The following is a 21,848-nucleotide window of genomic DNA, read 5'->3' on the forward strand; positions in this document are numbered from 1 at the left end:
CCATAAGATTTCCAAAATTCGCAATATAAGAGGATTCATCGACTTGCAATGCATAATAACGCCTTTGAGACATATCAAATAATAACGTCTCTTTCACATTATTAGACATATCAATGATTCGTTGGTGAACTGTATTATTTGAGAGAGCAACCCGGTCAAAAGCTTGTTTCTCCCTATCTCCTATCAATACCTCGGCCATTATCTCGGCTGCAGGCTTGATTAAAATTTCCCCAATGGTTACCGCTGCACTATATTTCGCAATCAAAAGCGACAAGCGATACGAAGTTTCTAGTATTTTTTGATTGTCACTTCCTGTCAAACCCTGCATCACTTTCGAGACATTTAAATCCTCAAGTTTATTTTTTTTTTTTTAAACATCTATGGGTTTATCTTTGTACTGATTATGGTTGTCTCAAAACGGCGCTTTAAGTTGGATGGTTTCTTGCTTTCATTTGTTAGATTTTTAAAACAAATGACGCAAAGTGAAATAGGCTCATTTTCATCTCCAGTCCATGAGAATCCAAATTTAAAATATTCTTTGTCGTACTTGCGAGTTTCCCTTGCTTTTTTCTTAAGAGGTTCTTTCAGAATTAGAGTTGTTTCGTCGTTAATTTCATTATTTCCTGTTAGTTTATTGTTCCTATAATCATTACTTTATTTCGGTATACTAGTAGTTCCAGATTTCAACCAGCGATCTATAACTTATGTTAGGAATAAAAATTATATTTTACAAAAATAACCAAAATCAGTGGAACATACTAAAGCACATAACAAACATTTGCTATAAGAAAAATCGCACAAAAGCTAAAAATACACAGGCGCCTGGAGAAGCCATTAACCATTAACGTAGGTTGTCTCTGTAACGAAGTGTGGTATATTCCCGCCGTGTCACATCAGACCATCTCACGCCTCACAAGAGTGACTTGACTCAGGAGAACATAGAATTAGGACAAGCTAAGCAACGGTGCACCAAAGTCCGGTGCAACGCGTACACCCACCAAAAGCTTTCCGTATCGCTGGAGTGTATAACTCCTTTGTAAAAATTTATTTCTAATTAGTTCTAATTAACACATAAAGAAATATTTACTGATCCATTTTCAGCGGCATATATATATATTTGGCGAACAATTCATTTGGCATTGTAATCGTGCCTGTTTCCAGAACATTTACATTTTTGAATACTATTGCAATAGGAAAGAGCACAGCGATATGGCATGCAAACAGCAAGAGAGATGCAAGCGAAGTGCGCGTTAATCCAATATGGAAGATCGCCAAGAGGAAGGTTTGGGTTTAGGTTGGAGAAGTTTCAATTTCCAGCGTTTGGGTTCCGAATTAGCTACAGCATAGCGGTACGCAAGGGAAGCAAGATAGATTGATCTGGAAATGACACAGTCTAGAAATGGGTAGTTTTCTTTTTAATAAGAATAAAGAGGAAATGCTCTAACAAGGAATTAAGAGGCTATTGTAAATTAAATTATAAAGCTGATTTATATATTTTTTATCTTACGTATACAAGCATGAACACATATTGATGTAACGAATAACGAATAAATACAAAGTAAAAAGGCATTTCAAAACCTATTGTAAATTGCACGCTGGGCTGATAGAGCAATAGACGGCGGTAATAAAATAAATTAAAACAATTAAAATCCATCCCGTATTCAGTTCGGAACTAACTATATGCAGTAATGAAAACTAGAAACACAGTGACTAATGGCATTAAAGGTGTAAAAACAGTTTAAATCAAAACCGTAAAGGAAAAAATTAGAAGTTATGTAGTATACTGCGTCTGTTGTCCGACTACTTTCTCGCAACTAAGGTAGACAGCCGTTAAAGGAAAGATGTCTTCCAGAGTGAACATATACCTATACTGCAGACATGTATTAATCAGTTAAAAGCTAGACTTCTGGATTTGAGAGACGTTTCCGAAGTTATTAAATCTTCAAATAACGGTTGATGTGAAATAAATTTGAGCTACTTCTTTAATTACTGAAAATGGCATCATTCCTGTCTTACGCATGTCTAAAGCGAACGCTTGTGTAAAGTCAATCAAATGATCATCTGATAATAAACGACAATAACAATTTTTTGAAGGAGATCTGTTTAGCCATAGCGACAAATGAGTTAAATTCTAAACATGCTAAATGTTTTCTATTATTCAAACTGTGTATTAATTCGCAGTTTATCTGAACAAGAAAGTACAGGGTGTTTATAAATGAATGCTGCGCTTTAAAATGTAATTTTAAATCGAAGTTATTACCTTACCCGTGTAAAACCATTGGCAACTGCCCAAGTTTCTCATGTGCTAATTGCTGTTTGGTTATCATGTTTACTGCGCAGTCGCGAGTTAGGTTCCAAGATGGCCCCACAAAATGAGAAGGCTTACTGTGTACTTCATTTTGAGGTATCTAGACCTGTGGTTTCAGTGTAGTGTGAGTTTTGTGCGCGTTTCTGTGCGGTGTCCGGTGAGAAAGTGGACGGTCCGTTTCCCTTCGAACAAGAAACTGATTGATGACTCGTTTCTCTACATGTTGGAGACCTGATGTACCCTAGCTGAACACCAGTTATGATTATCACATTTTTCAACTAGACGGTGCACCTCCCCATTGTCATAGGAATGTACGAACTCTTCTATATCATGCTGTTCACCAACGCTGGATTTTACGAGCTTCTACAACAAACAATTTTCTCTCCTGGCCACCCTGTTCACCGGATTTAACACCACGTGACTTCTGTCTTTGAGGGTTTGTTAAAGACAGAGTTTATGTACCGTCAATGCCCGTGTTCCTTTAGGAAGTTTGTGGTCGGATAAAGCATGCACTGCAGACCGTCACCGCCGACATGGGAAGAATGACCAAGCATGAGAAGAATTTGATAATCGTGTAGATGTACAGCTTGTGACCAAGAGTACACATATTGAAGAATTGTGATTAATGCATCAAAAACGTGGACAGTTGCCGCTTCTTATACTGTAAGATTTGCCCATATAAACTAACGCATCCAAATAGAAACGTGGATTATTTTGGACATTACCATTAAAAACTGCAATAGCCTCACATCATCAAAGACAGAAAAATTTTGCGTTTGTAAGAATAAAATTCATTTTCAGGAGCTTTAATATCTCAAAAAAATTACCAAAAATACTGTTATTTCGCGTGTATCTGCATTTTTCTACATTCAATTCTTATTATTTTTATGCATTACTATTCCTTCGCAATTTTAGTCATGGATACAGTTTTCCTTTTTATCTTTTCGTCTCATACATTACAGATGATGGTGCTAAGCTGAAAGGACGACTCATCTTTTTTAGCTTTATCTGTCTCCAATAGTCAAATATTTTTTCTCTGAGCTTTAATATTTACATATTTTAGATATTTTCTCCAAGCATATACAAGTTCTACGGAGGAAAAAAAAAACATTTTCATCGTACTCTATTTATTTATATATTATCCTGTTATATATTTTTTCTTTCCAGAAGATGAATAAACTGTGACATTTTATAGACAATTTCTGCCACTATACAACTGAATAAGTACCTGTATTTCTTTGATTTCCGACTAGAAAGATGTGATATTATGCATTAAAATTGTCAAAAAGATGTATCGAATAAAATTGGTTTTCGAGACTGAAAGGTTAGAATGCGCTATTATAAATGCTGGGTCCATGTTACTTTTAACGAAGAACGGCATGAATTCTGAAAGAACTATAACTGAAAAAGATAGTTATCGTATTTGCATCTTTGTCAAATATTTGCGTATCCTTACCCAATAAATGATTTCAAATGATACACTCAGGATGTTTCAGAAAATACAGGTTTATTCAAAGGATGTTTCTTGAAGCATATGGTTTTGCTCATATATTAGTATGTGGTATATCACATACAATGTACGGTTTTGCTCATATAAAGTATGTGGTTTTATAAGGATAATGAAAGGAAGAATCATTAGAAATTATTTTGTTCGTCTCATTCGGCGGACATGAGTCTTGCAATATCCCGTCTATGTGATATCTACTATTAACATGCGGTTGATAGGGTTCAATATATATATTAACATTTATCGTCTGAATGTCAGTAGTAAAAGAAATATTTAGTATTTTATATTCTAATTTATTAAGAGCCAGAACAATAAATAATTTTATTGCATCTCTCTGAAATTCGTATGTTTGAATATATCGAATGCCTTTAGAATCTTTCGCTTGAAATGATATACAATACGGGTTATAACCGAAACTTCGAAGGTATGTGCTAATTAATGCATTCCTTCTATGAAACATTTGTGCCATTTCAAAGTAGCTTATAAACACAATAACAATTAAAAGTGTGCAAATTAATATTTCATTTTGTCTCGATATTAATTGTTTTATGTTGCTAGAGAAAGTTTTGACTGTATTCGTATGGCTAATATAATATAAAGATTACTTTTTAATTAAATTCCGATGTTGCTGTCTTCTCCATGAATCTCATGGAAGACGGTTGCCAGATTTGGAAATACAATTTCAGTTGGAAAATGTTCTGATACTGACCAACTTAATATGCATATAATAAGGAATTTGCTCTATCTTTTCTTAAATGTATCCTTTTTCTATGTCCATATAAAGATATTTAACGAAAACATGCTCCATCTAAATACAAGATTCGGTGTGCTGTTATATTTCTTCAAGTTAAAGGATAAAATGCAACTGAAATTCTCCGTAAATCGGTAGTTGGTTTCCTAGCAAACAAGTATTTAAGTGATAGTGGAGTAAATCGTATCAAAAGTTTTAAGAAGAACGGAAATATGTCATTGTCAAAGTAAAATCTGAGGAAATAAATCTGCAGTGACAGTCTCTTTTTTTTCAACTGACGTTATGTGCTGGCTTACTGTCCAATCAATAAGCATCTATAGCAAAAATATATAATAACTTCTGCTATTTTATTACAAATAATTTATTTGGGTGTCCCTAACAGTAGGAAGAAATAATATTAATATGTATTTAATACTTAAATATATTGAAATATTTTATTAATTGCCGTTGTTGCTTCCGAGGTTTCTGAAATTAATTAAAAAAACGCTATGTTTCTGTTGGTCAATGACGATATAAACAGCCTCTCTTTGTTATGCGAGATTTCCGTTTATTGAGGCGATAATTTTACTTTCACCACTGAAATTAAATCGGAAATTGTATGAAAAAGGACTATGTGACAAAAGTCAAATTTTACAGTAGCAAAGAAAAGCTATCCCATTCCTCTCAAGAATGTCAGAAGATGTTTAAAAAACGCTGAATTACATGGCTCATAGTTATATTGATCTCATAATATTTTCTTATTGACTTCTGATATGCTTGTGAGGAATGGGATAGTTTTTGTTACTCCTGTAAAACTTGGCTTTTGTCACATAACCCATTTTTACATCCTCCGATTATTAGCTTTTATAGATTTGAGTTGAGGAGTTGTTCCTTAACATAGTTAAGGAGTTCTTAGTTTAGTATACTCTATTTAATAGAAATTCATTAAAGAACCATAAGTTAAAGCAATATGAAATCTTTATCTAACAAGTAAGAAATTTTGCTTGAGCACAAAGACATTTAAATGTCTTTAAAAACTGTTAATTTAATTTGTGTAAATTAAATTATCAGTCGTTTTATTAATTAACAGTCTTTAATTAAATTGTTACACTTTTTTAATTAAATTAACAGTCTACGCTTTTAATGATTTGCATGTTATTGTTATTTTGAATTTATTTTATGTTATTTTGAATGTTTTAAATGATTTTGTTTGTATTTTATTTATCTTCCATTGTGTGCGTTCCTTTTAGTCAAAGATGTTTGATTGCATTATTTAAAGCTGATGTGTCGTTTTTTAATTACGTTTTTGTAAGCCTCTTGTATTACATTGAGGTGCACGAGGAAATATATTTTTTTCTCAAATAAAAAAAAAAATAAAATCGAGGGTTTAAAATAACTTACATAGACTTATTCATCAGCCATAAATATGTTAAGGCTTACCTAACAGACAATAGTTTCAGGTGTATATCCCAAGATAAAAAGTGCTGAAGTGCAGTGAGAGAAGAAACGGAGTGATTGACACTCTGGCTCAGGTACAAAGCATAGTTTGAATCCTCCCTCTTGTCAATATCTTGGCGGACATTCGTTTTTACGCTTCCCAGATTCATTATGCAAAAGAGACACTAATTTATTTTGACATTTTTCTCGACTGGTGATTTTGTCTTTGGCAGAAAGCCTTATAATATGTAAAATAACTTTTTTCAAGTATTTTACAAGGATTTTGATATTAAAGTGCTAAACCATTGCGTTGTGATTATTTGACATTTTAGAAATTTCGGTTTATCTTTTCTCTTAATATCATGAAACGTTTGTCATCAATTAAAACCTTTTGGCATACCAACCTTAACTAACACTAACTATTTTGTTCAGAAGTTTAATAATTCATTGAAAGTTCGAGCTATTTATAAGAATGAATTAGAATACTTTGAAAATTTATATATGGTCATTACAAATTAAATTAAACAATGTTGTTATGATCTTCTTATGACTTGCTCTTTGCTCCCACCGGGCTTTTCTTTATACATTTAAATGTTTATTGCAGTTATCGTCATGTGTGCTTCTCCTGATACTGTTCGAGAAATCCTGTTGGCTGCAGAAGAATTAGGAATGATAAAAAGCGGAGAATATGTTTTCTTTAGCATTGAACTTTTCACAAGGTAAGTAAGAGTATTTGTTATTTTTCGACACTGAATATTTGAGAAGTTGATTTGTATAGAAACGTTCATACAACAGAAATGAAAACTTGTGAAATGACTGGGAAATGTATCCACTTTTGTTAGCCATATTATTTCTTTACATTCTTCAAAGTAATGCCAATTATAATGACGTTTTCTCCTTAACGTTAAGCTTAGAAGATAATCCAACTTTAAATGGGAAGCTTAAGAGAAATGTAATAGATTCTTGAAATATGCAGATTTTAATTGTGCGGGTCTGCGTATACGAAGATCCTTCTCAATAAATATATTTCAAATCTTTAAGAGACACTTAGCAATTTAATAAATTATCAGATCATAGCTTAAGAAAGAATAAAAATTTATCTAGCCTTCTAGAGACATTAGGTATTTTTTGAAAGCAGGAGAGATGGAAAACGAGCAATGTCCTCGCAGTAACTCAAACCACGGAACTCTCACGGAGCGTGCCGACCACTACATGCTAAGAAGACGGGAGAAATACCTTATTATAACCTTAGTGAATGAATAACGCATCTGATACAGAAAGGCAAAATATGTGTTCAGAACTTTTTTTTTAATTATTGATGAAGCCAGAAGCCTATTGGTCACCAGAAGCCTATTAATAGATGAAGCTCCAGAAAGCAAAGCTTAAACAGTATTTGACAAAAAATATAATTACTTTGGTAATCGCATGATACTATGGTACTCTTAATCTCCCCTTCCCCGTATGTGATTCAAGGTTCAACTATAAAGTGTTCGCTATTTCCTCATCTCATTTAATTTGTATTTAACTGTTGTTAATTAATTTTATATGGAAACGAAATGTTGTCTTCTTTAGAGATGTTGATGTTCATAACAAAAATGCTAAAGATTAAGTGATATTAATTCATTTTGTAGTTATAAAAGTGATAATGTAATAATGTTTTTTAATGTAAGCAAAATAAACTTAATTACACAAAAGGGTGTATAAATTTGAAAGTAAGATATAGTGTTTCGAAGCTTTTCGATGGCAATTATGACATCTAATTGGAAACGAATACTTATCTCATACCTTTATCTATCGTATTTCATTGAATTATCTAGTTGTGTTACTTCATAAATTTTTTTAAAAATTTTACATAAATGCACATGTTTACGTTACAAAAAACCTATAGCAGAACGCTTTTTTGGGAGAGAAAGGAGAAGGAAGTTGAGTTCAATAATTCATAGTTAGTATTGACGTAACAAAAATCCTATTATATTGAAGGAATTTAATTTAAAAAAAGTTATTCATAAGTATGTTATTCTGAATGTTACAGTTACAGTTAATGAAAATGTAAGCAGTTGGCATTACAATTTATTAAGTTGAAATTATACTGAAGTTAATAATTATATTAAAGCTATCTGGCAGTCCTTTTATTTTATTGAAAGATCTAAAGTAGACTGAGTTAAAGTAGTACTATCAGGCTATAAAATGATGTAAAACTGAAATTCTATATTGATGGAAGGCGTTGTACCGTTAATATCATGAAACTGTGTAAATCTAATCTTTCAGAATGAAATGTTAAATTCAGAGCTTACCATGCATTATTATTAGTAGTGGGATAATATGCTCGCAAATGCAAACCAATAAATGTTATATTTTAATAGCGGGATACTAACAGAGCCGTCATCATTTAAACTTTGAACTAAACTTATTCTTATTATCTACCTCTATATAAGTATCTAGGAAGGAATAGCACTCGGATAGGCCAGTTTATTGATTTTACATGATTTTTAAGTGTCTAAAATTAAATGTATAATCTGAATCATAATTTGGTTTTTATTAATTGGATAAAACGTAAATACGAAGCTCCTTAATTTTATACTATATTTATTACTTCTGCTCTACGCATTAGCAAAAACATCTCCTATTTTATGCAATGCTCAGAAGTTTAGCTTGCTAATTTAAACGTACTTCTTTACTTATAATAAAGGCTAATGTAATCAATAAATGTGAAGTTTTTAATATTAAGGCTTTTAATGTTATTGATAGCAGACGAAAAGACGGAGCAAAACTGATGGCAAAGTACATTATAAGAATATTCGCTGTATATTAATGATGACTGTTTTCTTTAGACATATTTATCTGTGTTATAGAACAAGGAATAATAGGCTGAATGCTGAAATGTATAAAAGTGACAACAAGACATTACAGGACATCATGAGGAACATAAATAGTTTCTCATTCAAAATAACGCATTTGACCCAGTAATGCATAATACATAACAGATTTAGTAACAAAAAACAATTTAGATCCGAATCCATTTCAAAACTTTTCAGGCAGCAGTAAATAGTTGTCAGAAAATCCATTCCACCGTAAGAGGATCAAATCAAATCAAATCAGAAAGAAAGTAATATGCCCTTTCCGGGTCAATAAAGAGAGATGATATAGCATTTTTTCTTCGAGCTGAAATACTTACTCTTTGGTGTATTTCATTGATATGGAGAGCGTATAAATTCATTCTTGGCATAAAAACAGAAGCAGCGAAAAGTCAGCTATAGAGAATGAAGATGCATTTCTACGATTCTCAATCAAAGAAAGAAAGACTTTAAATATGGAGGAGGCTACCGAGCTAGGAACTTATATAAATCTAGCTACTTTAATTGCAGTTGCTTGGTTTTTTAAACAGCACTTCGTATTAACTGTAGTACTTCGTGTAGCACATACTTAATTTTAAATGGTAACTGTAATAATTCTTCTTAGTTTCCCAGTTAACAGAAATGAATGTTGAATTAAAGATGTCGGTTTCACTACATTACTGTATAAAGTATTTCTCCCGCCTTCTTAACATACCTTCGTGGTCTAATGGTCAGCACACTCGGCGCGTATGTGAGAGATTGGAGGTTCGAGTTCCATCGAGGGCATTGCTTATTTTTCATGACTCCTGCTTCAAAAAAAATCCTAATGAATCTACAATGGCACCCAAACTAAAACCGTTAGTGAAAGATGGTTCTCCACCACCAGAATTTGGCGACTGGGTCACCTAATCCCCAGTCGGCCTTTAAAAGGGGGGAGTACATAAAGCATTTCTCTCGCCTTCTTATCTTGCCTTCATAACTTAATACTTAGCACACTCGGCGCGCATTCGAGAGGTTCAAGGTTCAAGTCTGGGCGAGAGCACTGCTCATTTTTCATGACTCCTGCTTCAAAAAAAAATCCTAAAGTTCGTATTCGTATCCTAAAGTTCGTTCAAAAATTCGTATGACGTACTTAATTCTAAAATTCAAAAATCGTTTATACAAAGGCAAACCTGAGTGAAATTAAAAGTATTAATTAAAAGATAATAAATATAAAAATTATATTAACATTAATTTTCAAAAGAAGATGAACTTTAACTTTAGATTCAAAAATATAATAAGCATTACATCTCAGTCGTTTTACATCTATGTGTATTTACTATCAGTATCATTTGTTTTAATTTTAGCTATAGAAAATAATCATGGTGAAGGATGAAATACCTCTTTTGTGTATTTTCGTAACTTTTTACCCATTTCTCTAGAGCAGCCCTCGTTTATACAGAAATAATCAAATGAAACAACTAGTATGCCCTATGTTTGAGTTCGTGTACAGCGGATATTTTGGAACCGAGCATGATCTACACTAAATCCGAATAAATATCTTTCTAACATTATTGCAGAAATCATACCTTATGTCATTGATCAACTTATTTGAATGCTTTCATTGTATCCCCAATTTGGGGATAATTTTTTATTGAATTTTTCATAAAAGATTGAAATTTTCATACTTTTAAGCTTAGAGAAAAAAAAAATTCATAACGTTTTTCATGTAAAAGTTAATTGCTTTTTAATACTAGTACTCTATTCCGAATTCTCATTAAATGTCACCAAAGTTTCTACTAGTAGGACCTATTCGCACGTAAATTCTTCATTCTACATAACTGAAGTCACTGCCGTCACCCTATATGTTGTGATATTTTTGTAAACATCTTTTCTTAGTATGTGAAGAGAGTAGCAAAGGTAGAAAGAAAAGCTCCTTTGAATACAACATTATTTAGAGTTTGTGATGTCCCATGTCGCCTAATTCTAACAGAAACAGCAAAAAGAGAATGATGGGGACTGGGATTCAAACCAACATCAGTACTACCAATATGCACTGAACTGAATTCATACATCTAAAAAACGTATGTGAAGTAACGAAATAAAGAAAATAGTTTAATCCAAATTTAATTTTTAACTTGGTCTATATTTAAATATATATCTTTAATAGCTAAATTATGAAATGATGTTTTGTCCTGAAAAATAAAACAAAATATCTAAAGCAATATAAATAGATGATTAAAAGGAAAATGTTAAGTTGTTGCAAGGATCGAGTTAGGATTTTTTCACCACATTTCTTTGTTCTGTACCCCTACACTACAAAGAGTTTTGTCTCCTAATGGCTGAAATAAGCTACTGCATGATATATGAGTTTTCTTACCTCTATCTCAGATATTCGCCTTTATGATATTGCTTTAATTTTCCTATTAAAATTCAGTATATAAAGCTTTAACATTTTGTAGGTCAGAAGTCAAAATTTTCGCTAGACTTAACATGGTATCAAAGAACTTCACAAATTATTCCAAATAAATTAAATTTATTGAATATTTCATTTAACTGAAAGAGTTAACACTAAATATATAAAGCGTTTATTCGTGCACCAACAACTGAACTTATTATTAAACCTCTGGAGCAAAACTCTCATTTATATAGTCCTTGAAAAGAGGGAATATAGGTCCTTGAGAAGAAAGAATAAAACTGAGTAGAGAAAATTAAGGTACTGGTTTCAGTTGGTGGACTGACGAATCACAATAAAAAAAATGTTCAGTAGTTCATGATGGGCCTTTATATTAAAATGTGTCATTCAGCCTTCCTTTTTCACTCAGTCTACTGTAGTTTGGTATAACAAAAAGTTTTGACCATCCATCAAATATCTCATCTGTATCCAAATGATATTTGGCGGCAAGATGGACAATCTCCCTTACTTGGAAAGCTGTGCAGAAACTCCAAGAAAGAAGAATTTTCCATTTGACACAAGCTGGATACTCTAGTGTCATGGCCATCCGTTTCAGCACATGTGATATATAATTTTGACATTTTGTAAACATTTAGCAAAAACTTGTCTAATTACTTGGATCGTGGAATTCTTTATTATTATTACTGGTTTTATACAACGACACACTTCGTGGTGATATTAAAATTTAAAACTCTTTTTCGCCGCGGATATATTAAGCATATTATCTGTGTATTATAGTAATGAAACTGAAAATGAGAGTTAAACAAGATTAGTTTATCTTGCAAATAAGAAAAGGCTTAAATTGAAAATTTACCTCTTTACAAATCCCGAACAAATTATCCCATCGAAACGAAACCTGATGCTAATTTGATGGATTCATTAAAGTGAAAGAGGATTCATTTATAAAAGATTAATGTCATCCCGACAAAGAACATTTCCGCACGGAATTAATTCAACATCTGTTAGGATACAAACCATAGAATTACCGTCAGAATTTGAACAGAATTTCACAAATATCTATAATTTGCAATTAGTTCCGGGGCATATGGAATTAAAATTTTACCTAACTTGCATCTTATATGATATCTATGGTAACAATGAAATGAGATATAGTTAGATAAGCATTGTTCTTAAAGATATCTCCGAAACAATATTAAGGGTAATACATGTTATATTTCATTTAGAATATAATTTAGGTCAGGAATGTTCCCTGCGGTTCTGTTGTGTAACGTGTTTGCTTCCTAATTAAAAGTGATATTACTTTTTTAATTTGAAATCTAATAATAATATATTTTCTTTTAATTTGAAATTTTGGTTGTTCTCAAAGATTCTTTTAAGCGCTTAGAATTTTACTGATGAGTTTTAAATGTAATTTATTTCAACTGGTAAGTTATGATGCTTATTTTTTTAAGATCTTCCTAAGATAAAACTTATTATAATGTTTTTAAAGAAATCTTAATTCATATTTTCAGCTTTGTTTAGTTTCACGTTTTTGATTTAATTGGTATTTGATTAGTTTTGCTAATCTTTGATTAGATTTGGTAATTTTTGTGAGGTTGGATAAACGTCAAGCTGATAAGTAAATAAAAAGCTTTATTTCAAATCTTTACAGTTTGATCTAGTATTATATTTAGCAGTTGCGAAGGGACGGTAAGTTTACCTTATCGTCTCATAGCAAGGTTCTAAGAGTTAACATTTAGAGCAGCTTTGAACGATCTAAATTTAGACTTAAGGCACTAGATAAATTAGAAAGCACAGCGTCTTCTGAAAATTATAACTCCGTTGTTTCTAGAAGTGGTATTTTCGAAAACATACAATGAAATATGATTATTATAGAGAAAAAACAACTGAAAAAAAGAAAGAAAAAATAAGCTTGGAAACTGAATCTAACTCCTATTTTTGTTCCTTCAAAATGTAAAAATGTGCCCGATAATCTTTTGACTACAATGAGAATAATTCCGTTTTCAGCTTATTTCAAGCATCTGAAATACAGTAGCATTAAACCCTATTACACTGTCCAAAGAAATGTATTTAAGAAATAAGCTATTCCAAACCAGCTGATTGGATAGCAGTTATCGTTAGGCGGCTACCCAAAATGGGGATTTGCAATTTGTCATGGCCTAATGATTGAAACGTTTTACAGGGACAGGGACAGGGAAAAGTGGACGGAGCACCAGAACTTCGTCAGTGACTTTTACAGGTGTTGCTCCGCCGCACTACTGTACCCCGCTGGGTTTTTAGTTGGCCCGCATCGGATGCTAGCCTACCAAGACATTTACATAGTAATTTTACATTAATATTAGACTTACGTATTGAATATACAATTAGAAAGACATAGTATACAATTATTGCAAAGAAATTAACCTATCAACAAAAGTTGGATTATGGCAGATTGAAATAACATAATTACTTCGAACATACATACAAACTTTCATTGTACATTGTACTTCATACAAACAATATATTTACATTAGTATATCTAGTTACATCGAATTAAAATAAACATCATTTTAAGGAGCTAATTGAAGGATTTTTTTTTTTTTTTTTTTGTGCACTTTATCATACTTAGTTGGATTACTAAGGCGAATTCTCTTATTAATACATTTCCTTTCATTTTTTTTAACTTGTTACACACAAATGCATCAGCACTGAAATCTTACATTATTATTTTTGTAAATTAATGTATCATAAATACAGAAAATATACATTAGAAAATCACATAATACTTACATTTACACTAATATATCTAATAGAGTCGTATATTATTTACATTATTTTTTAATTAATGATTTAATTATTACACTAATACAGTCCAAATTCTTAATGTAACTATTTTATAAAAACTATTTATACCATATTTAGCCTGTTTCAGACACTTGCAATATTTCTGAAATCTTGCATTATTTTTGCAAGTTGTAGAATAAGAGGTATTTATACAGATGTGATAGCATCTTGACATATGTCTTCTCTTTTATATGCAAAAAGTTTCTTCATAATCAAGGAAACCTTTTGTTGTAAATGAGGTATCGTTAGCATGCATTTAATGTACTCAGGCGTAATTTGTGACCTTCCTTTGCAGTGTAGCTCTTCTGTGAGCTGGCACTTGAAAATATAGTGCTCTGGGTCTCCCTTTTCCCCCCATACGCACTTGTTTGATTCGCTCAAATTTCGTGCAAAGTAGTACGTGGGTTACAGCGGGCTTCTTCTATTGTCATTCACTTTTCATTTCTCCCACACATACAAATGGGAAGCAAATGAAAAAAAAACAAAAATTGGCAGGGCGCCTTTCAAGTTCAGGGTCCCCACACTTGCGGTTAGTGCACGGTCTTACCCTGCATACTGTATCAAGAAAGTCTGGTGTGACTACGCAGTTGCTGTTGCTCTCCTTGTCAAAAATTTTCAAATTCTTTAGAATAATTTTTTATGACAAAACTCCATGGGAAGGAGGCTACTAGGTTAAGAACAGGGCAAGTCAACTGCTGGGTTAAGAGCAGGAGGACGTCTACGTCACAAATGGGTAAATTTCTATCAATTCTCTAACCAAAAAATCCGAAGATTCAACTTATCTCGCACACAATTCGCAAAATGGGTGGCGCTTCATATTATTAAAAGAATATCTGCTAATCAGCTTGTGTCGTTTTCATTTGTTCGATTTGTGAAAGGAAAAAGATCTGTAAAATGCCAGAATACACACGAAAGTTGATATTAATTTAAACTAGTATAATGGACTACAATTCTTGTTGCACACTAGGCTGAACCAGGCCTTAGAAGTCTCTCGAATATGCACACGGGTTTTCAGAGAAATTCGGAAGCTTTAGCGGTTCATACAAAACCTCACATGGATACGGCTTCATCCAATAAGGCCATTATGCTCAAAATGCGGGTACATATAATCTATTTGACTATTTGGATTAAATAGTAGTGCTTTCAATCCATTTCGTATAACATTTCCCAGGAAACCTCATGAAATCTCACCATTCGTTCTCGGGAATCCTATATAATTATCGTGGGAGAATAGAGCTTAGCTGAGATATCTTCACTTAAACCAATCCTTTGTTATTAAGAGAGTCGTAAGTGGAAAGCTCACTTTCTCTTTGTTTGTCTAAGAAAGCATAAGATTACATTAGCATAAGATTCCCTTATAACGATTACAACTTGAATGTGAAATTGGTTAACCAAGGCTTAGACCTCTTTGTCTTATATTTATCTTACTGGTATTGTTTTGAAGAGATTTGTTCGTAGTTTCACATAAACGTAAAGTAAGTGTGATTTGATTTGTGATAAGCATTTTCCGTATGTAAATATTTCTACCTGATATAGTTTTAAAGGTTTGCTTTATCAAATTGGAATTGATACCAAACGGAAATAATTAAATAATTTATAATTTTAATGAATTATAAATAAACTCCTAAATCTTGATCTGAATGATCTTTAACTGCATCAATTAAGTAGACTAATATGTAAAACTCTTCTTAAAATAACACGTCTTCATGATTAGACATATTTAACATTTAGCTCATGAAATGAATTTACGAGTCTACTTGTTCATTATTAAATTATTTAAAACATTGACTGAGGTTCAGTTATCGAAGACCGCCAGTTTATGTTATAAAATGGATATAACGAAATACGGTTCCAAGTTCAATCGCGTTATGAGATCACGCAGTTATAGGCAATCAGACTATGCTGTTTGAAAGTCAGTTCTTCAATTAAGGAATAATTCACAATAATACTAAGTAGACTTCTTTATTGTCTCAAACTGTTTGCTTTTGATGCAGCTTCGGTGTTATGTGCTTATCCTTTCCAAAGCTGTCTCTTTCTGAATACTTCCTGTTTTAACCAACTAGCTTTCTCCGCGTTTCAATAATTAATAGCAACAGCATTAGGTTAAAATCAAGTCTTGCTATTCTCATGAACCCATCATCATTATGGTATGCTGCTGCCGATAACTAACCGTAACTAACCGTTTAAGGTAACCGTAACTCTTACCTTAAGCTTCATGTTTAGCAGCATGCCTAATGGTGTAAGCTCGAGAATGCCAGTCTTAATTGAAATAAAAAATGAAGTTTAGTGTTCACTCACTATTAGTTGCAGAAAAATATACGGTATCGGCACAAATCTTTACTGTCTTTCATTTCCACACTCGTTGATCGCAGATACATACTTTCCATTGCAAAAATGCTTCAAATAACGCATATATTCATTTTTTGGTATTTTTAACTAAAATGATAGATTTTCTAAAACTTCTGAAACTTGTGACTTCTTATAATCACCTCCAGTTGTTATACTTACATTTAAAAATTTGTATAATCACAAAAATAAGAAGTCACAAAAAATATACTAGCTTTTGCATGACGGAAAATGACTTCGATATTTTATGTTAAAGTTAGAAATCATATTCAAAGGCCGTACACGAAACACTGAAATCTTCAAATTTGTAGATAACTAAAAGTAAGATATCCATTTAAAAAAAAACGTTCCTATTGTTGTTAATGGATTAAGAGACGAGATTTTTGAGAAGATAGCCATAAAATGTGTTGATTAATATTTTCTTTCAAAAAGGAGAGGATATCAACAGAATCTTAATAAAGCTTCCATCCTAGAAAACACATTGACAGAATAAGCACTGACATATAGCCAGCTCGTAATTTGTAAAAATTAAAAATTAAAAATACTCCTAGCTTAATTATTTTCACATGATTATTAGATTACTATTCTAAAGTAATAAAACATCATCAAAATATCAACAACGTGCTTTTAGCTTTAGAAAACCTATCAATTATATTTTTGCACACCAGTTGTGACAAAATTTATAAATTAAACAATGATGCCCTCTGTTAAATCAGAAAAGAATATTATTGAATGCATTTAATATGGAAAAATCGACCACGAAGTATTCCAATTTATTTAACCGATCCCTCAAAGAAAACTGAAAGTGATACCTTATACCCAAGATTTTGAAATCACATATTCCAGTCAAGCAACAACCAGTGTTAGATGTAGGATTTTAGCATATAAACTCTATCCATTTCGATAGCGAAAAAAATCCCTTTTCATCAGGTTTAGTTAATGATTTTAATCCATCCTACTTAACGCTTTTAATCTCAATTATCCTAATTTTTCAATTTTCGTTATTATTTCTACTAAGAGATGGCATTAATTTCTCGTCTCTCTCAAGTTGTTGCTTCATTTTTATGATTTATTTGAGGCGTCTTGATTTCAGTCAATTTTCGTCCTCCTGGAATCAAGTGTTTTGTTTCTTATTTTCTATATGTCTGTTTATTTATGTGTCTGTTTATGAGTCTAAGATTTTTCTGAACAAAAGCTTAGAGACAGGATTCGTGAGTTTTATAAAATTAATTTTTCAAAATTTAAAAATGCCAGAAGATGGACATATGTGTCATTTAAAACATTTTTATAAGTACATATTTACCACCAAATGTTGCAAAAGTAAAAACGTTTGTGGTCGAACATACAGTACATAGTACACAGGTGACAAGTGATAACATATTGATGTCACAGATTTATAACATAAAATACACAGCGTCATATACACTGGCATATATATTGCCAGCGTATATATATGCCAGCGTATATGTATATGCTATGTTCTGTATGCCTACACGGCATACAAAACATAGCATACAGGCATATATATTGACAAAAAATTTTTATAACAATATATATATATATATATATATATCAACAGCATAACATGACCTGTACAGCAGGTGAGCACAGCATAGCGTAAACAAATGTGATTGAACATAGCATAGCATAGCATACTGTCATAGCATACATGGCCTACACAACATTGCATACAGAAACATGACTTTTTGTGAATTAGCACAAAAAGACAAAAACAGGACGTCAAACAGTACATATGTAGCGTTACCAGGCATATAAAAATAAACTTACTAAGCGAATATTTAGCTGCACATAACTTAGCTCACTACTTGGAGCTTCTTAGACATTATTCTGCTTGACACAGCTCTTGTCCAAGAGCTTCGCGTTTATCCATTATACATTTAATTTTATTTGTAAATGCTGGTTTCTTTATTAGTGTTTTGGCCTCCTCGGTGATTGCGGTGATTTGTGCCCAGAGGGCGCATCGCACAAAAAGTTAGTTGCCTTACAGAACGTAAGGGAAGCGGAAACGCCAAAATGTCGGGCGTATTACCGCTAATTGAGGTAATTGCATCGTATCTGTCAGGTGGCAGAAAACTAGTATGATGTATCAATTCACATGCCAGGTGGCAGAATATGTCTATCATGTACATGCCAGGAGGCATAACGCTTGTAAACATGCCAGGTGGCATACGACTTGTAAATAAATTCTAAATAAATGTACAGTAAAATATCTTAGTGCAATAGATCAAGGAACAAGCATCAACAACCTTCTGATCATTTGGATACGTACATTTTTTCTGGTGACACCGGACTTGATTTGTGGAGATGAAGAATGGACGAAGAAAATTAGTGAGTTCATGACTGAAAAGCCAGGATTTAACGCGAAGAAATTCGAGGTAGGCCCTTTTTCATTTTTCCAGTTTTGAATAGAATTGTTGAATAAAAATCTTGGTGATTATTATAGTTGATAGACTCTAATGGTAAAATGGAGGCTATGAATAAAGCAAAGAAGTTGGGTACGGTGACGCGTAGCTTAACTACTAAGTTGATGAGTACAATAGATTCTGCATTGTTAGAAGAGGGTGAAACCGCGGATGAGAAATTAAAAGAATTACTCGAAATGTTACTTGAAAAATCGCAGTTGTTGAAACAATACGATTCTGAGATTGAAAAACTTATAATTACGGAACAGGAGTTAGAAACAGAAGTAATTTCCGCGCAGGAATATCAGGAAAGAATTATAAGTTTTAAATGTAAAATTCAGGAAAAATTAAGAAAACACGCGTGTAAAGTTGAAGCTAGAAATTCTAGTGAGGAAACTATATCCACGAAGTTGAAAACTTGTGAAGTTAATACTTTAAAATTGCCAAAATTAAGGATTACAAAATATTACTGTGATCCTTGTTCTTGGCTTGAATTCTGGAATCAGTTTAGTAATTCCATTCACCAAAACGAAAGTCTCCGTTCGGTTGACAAGTTTTGTTATTTAAAATCGCTTTTGGGAGGTTTAGCTTTAAATGCTATTAGTGGATTAACATTTACTAGTGAAAACTATACGGTGGCTGTTGATATACTAAAAAACCGTTTCGGCAGAGATGACCTGCTAATTAATGCGCATATGAATAAATTGTTGAGTTTAGAACCTGTAAAATATTCCGGAAATACGGCTTCTTTGAGGAAGCTTTATGACGATATAGAAATACAAATAAGGAATTTAAATTCTTTAAATGTTACTAGTGGTTCTTATGGACATTTATTATCCCCTATTTTGTTAAAGTTAATACCCGAGAATTTAACTCTAGAATTCACTAGGAAAAGAAGTGATAAACAAAATTTCGATGTTAATGAACTACTAACGTTCTTGAAATCTGAAGTGGAATGTAGGGAGACATCAATGATGTTAGCGCGTTCTAAGAATTTTGATGTAAATGAAACACCAATACGAAACAAAAGTTCCCATCAAGGTTATCAAAATAAATCTTACATGCATTCTAAAAGAAATGATTACAGTACGAATAAGCAAGGTGCTTCGGTATTAGCTAGTCAAAGCGAAACTCCCTCTAAATACTTTCAAAAATCACATTTTAATCCAAATCGAAAGTTCTCTACCCCGCCTAAGAAAGAGAATCAAAATGTCTGCATATTTTGTTTATCTGCTTGTCATATGAATCATGATTGCGCACTTGATTTAAAGACTCGCCGAAAGGCATTAATGGATCGAGGTTTATGTTTTATTTGCTTTTCGAAAGGGCATCCAAGGCGTTTCTGTGCTCATAAAGATGAAAAATGCAGACTGTGCAATGTCCAAGGTTTACATAATTCGTTAATATGTGACGCCGCATCGAAAGATTTAGAGACGGATACTTCCAATCAGACAAAACAAACGCCAATCCCTGAAGCTTCTCTTTCGCTCTTATGTAATGAAAATAATAACAAAATTAAACTACCGACTTCCGTTCTTTTACAGACGTTTTCGGCAGCAGTTAGGTGTAAAGGGGGGAACGAAAAGGTATTACGTTGTATGCTAGATTCAGGGTCAACAAAGTCATTCATCTTACGAGAAGTGGTTGATTCACTGGGGTTGAAAATTATTAATAAAGAAGCGCTTATCATTTTCACATTTGGATGCAAAGATGCAAAAGAGCGCTTGTATGACATCGTAGAAATCGTACTGCAAAATGTAAACCATCCCAATAAAAAGATAAAAATTAACGCAATAGTCATTGATTCTATAACACTAGGGCAAGTAAAAGTTCCTTCTCGGTGGATACGACAGATAGCGTTTGAGAAGGGAATAGAATTAGCAGATGCTGGTACCAATGACGAAATTCAAGTATTAATAGGTTCGGATTATATTTGGGAAATTTTAGGAGAACGAAACGTGAAGATTTGTAAAAAATTAGTCGCAACAGAAAGCACTTTCGGTTTTGTGATTCAAGGCAAGGACGAAGGATCAAAGTGTAAGGACGCAAGAGTTAATCATATAACCGTTGTAAATGAGGACTTAGATTATGAAAGAGTTAAAAAATTATGGGAATTAGAAGCAATTGGGATAAGTTCGGATAAAGAAATATCTCTATCAGATAAAGAAATTTTAAAGTCATTTGAACGAAATACAACTTACAAGAATAAAAGGTATGAAACTCGATTATTGTGGAAAGAGGGTGTTGAAGGTTTAAATAACAATTATGAAATCGCGAAACAGCGTTTACAATTTTTAAATAATAAGTTTCAGAAAAATAGCGAGCTATATTTAAAATATAATGAGATAATTAATGAACACTTGAGAGATGGTATAGTGGAACGGGTAGATACGTATTTAAGTAGTAGTTTGAAAACGGGGTATTACATGCCTCATAACGCGGTAGTGCGCGAGCAGAAGGATTCTACAAAGGTTCTAATAGTTTTTGACGCTTCTTCTAAAAGTAAGGGAAATTTATCACTTAATGATTATTTGGAAAGCGGACCTAATTTAAATCCTGATTTGCTAAAGATTATCATTAAACTCAGGGTACATTCAATTGCGTTTTGTGCCGACATTCAGCGTGCATTTTTAGAGGTAGGTGAGCTAAAGAAGATAGGGATTTTTTAAAGTTTTTGTGGATAAATGAAGAAGGGTCAAATCTCGATCACAGTAATTCCAACTTACAAGTTCTTCAACACAATCGAGTTCCTTTCGGGGTCAAGTGCTCACCTTATTTATTAACAGCTGCAGTAAGACTGCAATTAAAAAAGTATGAAGATGCCTACGAAGAGGCATGCAGTATGTTAAAAGAGCTTTACGTAGATGATTTAATTTCTGGGACAGTTAATGTAGCAAAGGCCTTACATTTAAGCAAAGACATGATTTTCATTCTTAGCGAGGCCAGTATGAATTTACGTAGATGGGTTTCAAACTCACCTGAGCTGAATGAACTATGGAAACTTAATGGAATTGACTCTCGTGAAACATCTGAAGACTCTTTGGT

General features: G+C 32.5%; 1 protein-coding gene across 1 annotated transcript in view; it reads left to right on the forward strand.

Annotated features, from left to right (window-relative positions):
• LOC118186995 (atrial natriuretic peptide receptor 1-like) overlaps positions 1-21,848 on the forward strand; it is a 1,070,353-nt gene that overhangs the window by 547,037 nt on the left and 501,468 nt on the right. Inside the window, exon 2 of the mRNA XM_085816725.1 lies at positions 6,587-6,701. Coding sequence (XP_085672851.1) covers positions 6,587-6,701 — 115 coding nt within the window. The remainder of the gene's footprint in view (positions 1-6,586; positions 6,702-21,848) is intronic.

This window comes from Stegodyphus dumicola, chromosome 5 (assembly GCF_044657685.1).
Source record: "Stegodyphus dumicola isolate Sdum_Otavi_A_Nest chromosome 5, ASM4465768v1".
NCBI classification, from domain to species: Eukaryota; Metazoa; Arthropoda; class Arachnida; order Araneae; family Eresidae; genus Stegodyphus; species Stegodyphus dumicola.